The sequence below is a fragment of the Hemiscyllium ocellatum genome, chromosome 50 (genome assembly GCF_020745735.1).
Source record: "Hemiscyllium ocellatum isolate sHemOce1 chromosome 50, sHemOce1.pat.X.cur, whole genome shotgun sequence".
NCBI lineage: Eukaryota > Metazoa > Chordata > Chondrichthyes > Orectolobiformes > Hemiscylliidae > Hemiscyllium > Hemiscyllium ocellatum.
Window position 1 is genome coordinate 2,448,026 of NC_083450.1, and position 8,780 is coordinate 2,456,805.

The 8,780-nt window shown below is 58.2% G+C and overlaps 1 protein-coding gene across 1 annotated transcript in view; it reads right to left on the bottom strand.

Annotated features, from left to right (window-relative positions):
* The window catches only part of LOC132805518 (GON-4-like protein), an 80,601-nt gene that overhangs the window by 1,846 nt on the left and 69,975 nt on the right, over positions 1–8,780 (bottom strand). Inside the window, exons 24-29 of the mRNA XM_060820630.1 lie at positions 8,611–8,754; positions 6,702–6,845; positions 5,037–5,150; positions 3,951–4,134; positions 747–1,599; positions 24–126 (exon numbers count right to left, since the gene is read on the bottom strand). Coding sequence (XP_060676613.1) covers positions 24–126; positions 747–1,599; positions 3,951–4,134; positions 5,037–5,150; positions 6,702–6,845; positions 8,611–8,754 — 1,542 coding nt within the window. The remainder of the gene's footprint in view (positions 1–23; positions 127–746; positions 1,600–3,950; positions 4,135–5,036; positions 5,151–6,701; positions 6,846–8,610; positions 8,755–8,780) is intronic.

An 8,780-nucleotide genomic window follows, 5' to 3' on the forward strand; every position in this document is an offset into this window, starting at 1 on the left:
GGCGCCTGTCTCAGTGGGCTCACCTCCTGGGCTGACTTGCTGCTCAGCTGTTGTGCCACTTCCCGGAAGGTCTCTTCATTGGCTCCACTCTCCCGACAGGCTGTGAGAATCGCTCGATCGGCCTCCCTGCAACACAGCAAACAGCACAACCCTGGCTTACTCTCACACACACACACACGCACTGAAGGGAGCAGGGACTGCACTGAACTCACACAAAGGGAACACCACATCACTGCAGACCTCTTCCATTCCAGTAAAGCTCCGTCTACACTGTCCCCCCATTAAACTCTCCCAGGGACAGCATGGGGTTAGATACAGAGTAAAGCTCCCTCTACACTGTCCCCCCATCAAACACTCCCAGAGACAGGGACAACACGGGGTTAGATACAGAGTAAAGCTCCCTCTACACTGTCCCCCCATCAAATACTCCCAGGGACAGCGACAGCACGGGGTTAGATACAGTGTAAAGCTCCCTCTACACTGTCCCCCATCAAACACTCCCCAGGACAGGGACAGCACGGGGTTCGATACAGAGTAAAGCTCCCTCTACACTGTTCCCCTGAAGTCCCCATGAGATACAATTTCCTGACCTACGGGTGCTTCTGCCTTGACACAGGAGCCCGTGGGTCAGACCTGCTTAATGCAGGGGAACTGCAGCCTGCAATATTCCCCACCTCAGCCCACAGTGCAGGTAAACAGCAGCCAGTGTGGTGGAGCGCAGGGAGGGAGGGAGGAGTTGGCTTTACCTTGTCCACAGCACCACGCGTTCCCCTGTCGAGCTGAGTCGGGTGTTTTGAGCACAGACTGCAGCCTGGGCCTGGCTGTAACTTTCATCGCTCTCGGCCTGCAGCAGTGAATTCTCGGAGCTGGGGCCGAGGGCAAGGCTCACTGCTGGGCTTCCGCGGGCTGACGTTCCGAGAGCAGCCTCATCCTCACGGCTGCTCTGGTAGCTTCTGTCCGGCAAGGCCCTGCGAGCCAGCGTGAGCCGCAGGTCAATGGGCGAGAGGTCAGACAGTTTCTGGCAGCTCTGGAAGCGGACCTGGGCACTGGCTGAGGCAAACTTGACCGAGGCGTGACCTCCTGGCTGGAGGGAGATCTCCCCAGGGGCCGGGCCAGGGCTCCCCTCCTCCTCTGCCCGCCAGCTCACCCCCTCTCCCCCTCCCGGCGTTCCCACCTCCTGGTGGGACTGGTCCTTGGTAGTAGCCACTCTGTGCTCTTGGTCCTTTGTGGTTGGAGGCTGGGGTCTGAGCCTGGCCCAGTCCCCTCCCTGCGATCGGGACGTGTTCTCCCTGGATCCAGGCGCTCCCTCCGCTGCCGTGAGCCTCATTACCCCTCCTCTGTCCGCCTCCTCTTCGCCCCCCTCTCCCCGCTGCGTGGGGCTGGGGCTGCAGGAGCTGTCTCCCCCCTCGCCCTCAGCAGGGGGGCTGCAGGGACCATTGGGGGATCCCACCAGGGAGCTGGGGGTCTCCATCCTGAACCGAGATGCTGCACTCTCTATCTCCTCGCCCTCGCCCATGGAGTGGTCAGGGCCTGGGGACCGCACGCTCCCCCAGGGCTGGCCTTCCTCACAGGCTGCTGGGGGCAGACATGGGCTCCTCCCTGTGGGAACAAAACACAGCAATCGGAGGGTCTGTCTGAGCAACACAGTCAGAGGCCCAGGACGGACACACACACACAGGCCCACACAGAGAGAGAGACACACCCACACACACAGGCCCACAGAGAGACACACACACACACACCCACACCCACCCACACAGACAGGCCCTCAGAGAGAGACACGCCCACAGAGACACACCCCCACACACAGGCCCACAGACAGACACACACACAGACAGACAGGCCCACAGAGGCACACACACAGACAGACAGGCCCACAGAGAGACACCCACACACAGGCCCACAGAGAGACACACCCACACACAGGCCCACAGAGAGACACACCCACAGGCCCACAGAGAGACACACACAGACAGGCCCACAGAAACACACACACCCACACACAGGCCCACAGAGAGACACACACACCCACAGATAGGCCCACAGAGAGAGACACCCACACACAGACAGACACACACACACACAGACAGGTCCACAGAGACAACACACACACATATTCTCTCTCTCTCTGGGATCTACACCCTTTTCATTCTTCACAGCTACTCCCAGTCAGGGCTAAAGTGCTATTTAACTACATGGTGCATCACAAATATCTCCTTGTTTAAGGTAAAACAGTATTTTATTGGAGGCCGGTCTGAGGATGGATGATCCCTGGTTTGGTGGGAGTGGTTTATGAACAAAGGCTAAATGAGTTAGGGGCTCTCCTCCCTGGGGTTTATGAGAATGGGCGGTGATCTCACTGAAACATCCAGGATAAACGCTGAGGATCCAGGATGTTTCCCCTTGTAGCACAGTCTCAGAATGATGGGCTGCCATTGTAGAACAGAGAGAGATGAGGAGGGATTCCCTCTCTCAATGGACTGTGTCTCTGGTACTCCTTGGCCAGAGTGTTGTGGGGGACAGCATCCTGGTGTGTATTTAAGGCTGAGATAGATTCTTGATCAGTCAGGGAATCGAGGGGGAAGTGGACAATCCTATCAAGTGAGCAGGCTCAAGGGGCCGAATGGCCTCCAGTTGCTATCTCGCACGATCCTTTGGTCTAAGCGATCAGGAGCCGAGTCCACACTGACTACAGCAACAGGACGATGGGTGAAGACTGTGGGGGAATTCCCAGTCTCAACCCAGGACAGAGGGGTGATTTGAGGATAGGGAACTGCAGTTTGTGGGAGTTTGCTGCATAAACTGGCCCAGGATTTTCCCAAACAGCAGCAGTGACCAAAATCCAAAACACACACCACAGTCAGAATGTCCGAACAGTGGATGGTGCTACAGCAATGTAAACCTGCCTCATCTGGCACCCACTGGTGCTTGGGCTTCAGTTAGATTCCTCAGTCCTTCCTCAACACTGACAGACTCACCAACACAGGCGTGTACACTTGCTGACACACACGTGCACACTCACTGACACAGGCATGCACACTCATTAATACACTCACCAACAGACACACTCACTGTCACACGGACACACTCCTTAACAGACGTACTCTCGCTGACACAGGCGTTAATGAGTGTCTGCGCCTGTCAGCAAGTGTGCATCTGTTAATGAGTGTGCATGCCTGTGTCAGTGAGTGTGCGTCTGTTAATGAGCGTGCACACATGTTAACAGATGCACACTCGCTGACACAAGCGTGCACACTCGTTAACAGATGCACACTTGCTGACAGGCACACACTTGTTAACAGATGTTCGCTCGCTGACACAGGCGTGCACACTCGTTAACAGATGCACACTTGCTGACAGGCACACACTTGTTAACAGATGTTCGCTCGCTGACACAGGCGTGCACACTTGCTGACACGTGCACACATTAACAGACACACTGACACATGCACACACATTCGTTAACAGACGTTAACACTCGCTGACAGGCATGCACATTCACTAACACAGGCGTGCACACTCACTGACACACGCATGCACACTCACTGACATAGGCGTGCACACACGTTAACAGATGCACATTCGCTGACACAGATATACACTCGTTAACACACACTGACAGGCGTACACACTCGCAGACACAGGCACGCAATCATTAACAGATGCACACTCGCTGACATAGGCGCGCACACGCTGACACACATTTACACACTCGTTAACAGATGCACACTCACTGACATAGGCGCGCACCCGCTGACACAGATGCACATTAACACACGTGCACATTCCCTGACACAGACGTGAATACACATTTATGGGGGCACGCTCGCTGACACATGCACACTCATTAACAGGTGCACAATGACACACACGTGCACACTCACTGACAGACTTGCACACTCTGACACACGTGCACGCTCATTAACAGGCACACACTCGCTGACACAGACCTGAAGCCGCTGCTGAGACAGCGATCTCAGCTTTGCTGGGGTCGGGAGGGTGAGGGTCCTCCTGCTCAAGGTCATCCTCCACCAGATCACCGGCTTTCCCAGGATCCTTACTCCCGGGCTGTGGGCTCCAGGCCTCCAGGACATTCCCAGACTCTTTCCCTTTGGAGCTTTTGGAATCCAGGCTCTGGGCAACAGCAGCAAACACAACATACAGGGCAGAGTGACAGCACGAGAGAGAGACGGAGGGAGGGAGGGAGAGAGAGAGAGAGAGAGACGGAGAGAGAGTGGGAGGGAGGGAGAGAGAGAGTGGGAGGGAGGGAGAGAGAGAGTGGGAGGGAGGGAGGGAGAGAGTGGGAGGGAGGGAGGGAGACAGTGGGAGGGAGGGAGGGAGGGAGACAGTGGGAGGGAGGGAGAGAGAGAGTGGGAGGGAGGGAGGGAGAGAGTGGGAGGGAGGGAGGGAGACAGTGGGAGGGAGGGAGGGAGGGAGGGAGAGAGTGGGAGGGAGGGAGAGAGAGAGAGAGAGTGGGAGGGAGGGGACAAGAGAGAGTGGGAGGGAGGGGACAAGAGAGAGTGGGAGGGAGGGAGGGAGAGAGAGTGGGAGGGAGGGAGGGAGGGAGGGAGAGAGTGGGAGGGAGGGAGAGAGAGAGAGAGAGTGGGAGGGAGGGAGAGAGAGAGAGAGAGTGGGGGAGGGAGAGAGAGAGTGGGAGGGAGGGAGAGAGAGAGTGGGAGGGAGGGAGGGAGAGAAACAGAGAGCACACATGTTAGAGATGGACAGTCCACCTGTCCAGAGACAGGGGGTCACAGAGGGACACACACACATTCCCCCCCCCACCCCCACCCCCAGAGAGTCAGACAGAGACACCCCCACCGAGATAGAAAGTCACAGAGGACATAGACTCCCTCTGCTTCCACCCCAGCCCCAAGCCTTGGGGAGATAGGGGTCAGACAGGGACAGCCTGCCCCACTCCCCATCCCGAGGGAGACAGGCACAGACAGCAGGGATACCCCAGCAGCCCAGGACAGGCCTCCTGCAGATGGTTAATGCCCAGATCCCCCCCCAAAGCCCAGCCAGCAGCTCTCCTGTACCTTCTCATGCGGGGGACACTCGCGTCGTTTCTTGTTCCTCGGCAGAGGCACCATCTTCTGAATCTCCTCGTCATCCTCAAGGTCAGGCAGCACCACCTCCTCGAAGCCATCAAACTGACAGGGGGAAGGAGGCACAGGAACGGTCAGCACGGGGAGTGGGAGAGGGAGCACCCACCCACCCAGATACAGGAACGGTCAGCACGGGGAGTGGGAGAGGGACCGCCCACCCAGATACAGGAACGGTCAGCACGGGGAGTGGGAGAGGGAGCACCCACCCACCCAGATACAGGAACGGTCAGCACGGGGAGTGGGAGAGGGACCGCCCACCCAGATACAGGAACGGTCAGCACGGGGAGTGGGAGAGGGAGCACCCACCCACCCAGATACAGGAACGGTCAGCACGGGGAGTGGGAGAGGGACCGCCCACCCAGATACAGGAACGGTCAGCACGGGGAGTGGGAGAGGGAGCACCCACCCACCCAGATACAGTAACGGTCAGCACGGGGAGTGGGAGAGGGAGCACCCACCCACCCAGATACAGGAACGGTCAGCACGGGGAGTGGGAGAGGGAGCACCCACCCACCCAGATACAGGAACGGTCAGCACAGGGAGTGGGAGAGGGAGCACCCACCCACCCAGATACAGGAACGGTCAGCACAGGGAGTGGGAGAGGGACCGCCCACCCACCCAGATACAGTAACGGTCAGCACAGGGAGAGGGAGAGGGAGCACCCACCCACCCAGATACAGGAACGGTCAGCACGGGGAGTGGGAGAGGGACCGCCCACCCACCCAGATACAGTAACGGTCAGCACGGGGAGTGGGAGAGGGACCGCCCACCCACCCAGATACAGTAACGGTCAGCACAGGGAGAGGGAGAGGGAGCACCCACCCACCCAGATACAGGAACGGTCAACACGGGGAGTGGGAGAGGGAGCACCCACCCACCCACCCACCCAGATACAGGAACGGTCAGCACAGGGAGTGGGAGAGGGAGCACCCACCCAGATACAGGAACGGTCAGCACGGGGAGTGGGAGAGGGAGCACCCACCCACCCAGATACAGTAACGGTCAACACGGGGAGTGGGAGAGGGAGCACCCACCCACCCAGATACAGTAACGGTCAGCACAGGGAGAGGGAGAGGGACCGCCCACCCACCCAGATACAGGAACGGTCAGCACGGGGAGTGGGAGAGGGAGCACCCACCCAGATACAGTAACGGTCAGCACGGGGAGTGGGAGAGGGAGCACCCACCCACCCAGATACAGTAACGGTCAGCACGGGGAGTGGGAGAGGGACCGCCCACCCACCCAGATACAGTAACGGTCAGCACGGGGAGTGGGAGAGGGAGCACCCACCCACCCAGATACAGTAACGGTCAGCACGGGGAGTGGGAGAGGGACCGCCCACCCAGATACAGGAACGGTCAGCACGGGGAGTGGGAGAGGGACGGGGGACTGCTCACTCGAATACTTTTTGAAAACACTGGTCATTAGATTCTCGCTCGATCAGGCTTTGGGGGGTGGACCAAGAGGGGACAGCAATACAGAATGCTGACTGTCAACCCCTCAGCCACCATCACGCTGTACAGCAGAGGACTGAAGGGCCGAATGGCCTCTGTCTGCCTGTAATTAGTGGCAGTGGACACCCAGGTCAATGCTCACCTCATATTCCTTGTCCTCAGTCCAGTTGACCTCCTCGAAGTCACTCATTCTGCTGCTGGGAGGCCGAAGGCTATCGAAGAAGAGTGAGAACTCATCCTGGAGATGGTGGTGACCCTTCAGCAGCTGCCAAACCTGCACCTTCAACTTTCCCAGCAACACCAGCAGCACCAGCAGAGAGCAACCCGCAGCATTCCCACAGAGAGAGGCAGGCAGACGGACAGACGGACACACCAGAAGACGGGGTTCCCACCAATCATGTGGGGGAGGAGATTCAAATTAGTGCCTTCAATTCAGTGTGATCACTTTCACAAGCACCAACACCCCCAGGGACAGGGACAGCACGGGGTTAGATACAGAGTAAAGCTCCCTCTACACTGTCCCTCATCAAACACCCCCAGGGACAGGGACAGCACGGGGTTAGATACAGAGTAAAGCTCCCACTACACTGTCCCCCATCAAACACCCCCAGGGACAGGGACAGCACGGGGTTAGATACAGGGTAAAGCTCCCACTACACTGTCCCCCCATCAAACACCCCCAGGGACAGGGACAGCACGGGGTTAGATACAGGGTAAAGCTCCCTCTACACTGTCCCCCCCATCAAATACTCCCAGGGACAGGGACAGCACGGGGTTAGATACAGGGTAAAGCTCCCTCTACACTGTCCCCCCCATCAAATACTCCCAGGGACAGGGACAGCACGGGGTTAGATACAGAGTAAAGCTCCCTCTACACTGTCCCCCCATCAAACACCCCCAGGGACAGGGACAGCACGGGGTTAGATACAGGGTAAAGCTCCCTCTACACTGTCCCCCCCATCAAATACTCCCAGGGACAGGGACAGCACGGGGTTAGATACAGAGTAAAGCTCCCTCTACACTGTCCCCCATCAAACACTCCCAGGGACAGGGACAGCACGGGGTTAGATACAGGGTAAAGCTCCCTCTACACTGTCCCCCCATCAAACACTCCCAGGGACAGGGACAGCACGGGGTTAGATACAGAGTAAAGCTCCCACTACACTGTCCCCCCCATCAAACACCCCCAGGGACAGGGACAGCACGGGGTTAGATACAGGGTAAAGCTCCCACTACACTGTCCCCCCATCAAACACCCCAGGGACAGGGACAGCACGGGGTTAGATACAGAGTAAAGCTCCCTCTACACTGTCCCCCCATCAAACACCCCCAGGGACAGGGACAGCACGGGGTTAGATACAGGGTAAAGCTCCCTCTACACTGTCCCCCCCATCAAATACTCCCAGGGACAGGGACAGCACGGGGTTAGATACAGAGTAAAGCTCCCTCTACACTGTCCCCCCATCAAACACTCCCAGGGACAGGGACAGCACGGGGTTAGAGACAGGGTAAAGCTCCCTCTACACTGTCCCCCATCAAACACTCCCAGGGACAGGGACAGCACGGGGTTAGATACAGAGTAAAGCTCCCTCTACACTGTCCCCCATCAAACACTCCCAGGGACAGGGACAGCACGGGGTTAGATACAGAGTAAAGCTCCCTCTACACTGTCCCCCCATCAAACACTCCCAGGGACAGGGACAGCACGGGGTTAGATACAGAGTAAAGCTCCCTCTACACTGTCCCCCCATCAAACACTCCCAGGGACAGGGATAGCATGGGGTTAGACACAGAGTAAAGCTCCCTCTACACTGAAGCAACATGCTTTTGCAGCGTCAATGCAATAACAGCCAGAAGGCCCAGTCCACGGCGAGAAGCCTGGAGCCCGGTTTGTGAAGAGTTGACAGCTCCATCATTTCCTGGAGCCTCTGGCTCCTGCTGCTGTGGGGTGTATACAGTGAGGGGGGAACGCGGTGGGGGGGGGGGGCCCTGCTCCCACTTCCCCCCCGAAGGGGGATCACTCTCCCATCCCTGGGCCTGCCCTGTCTCACCTCAGCCACGTCCGGCCGGGAACACACCATGCAGCTCTGCAAGGCCTTGATAATCTTCTGGTAATGGGTGGGGTTCTCCGCAAAGCAGATCTCCAACTGGCGCAGGAACCTCCGGCTCTTGTCAAACGCCTGCTGCTCCTCAAACTGGGAGGGGGGGGGGGGGGGGGGGG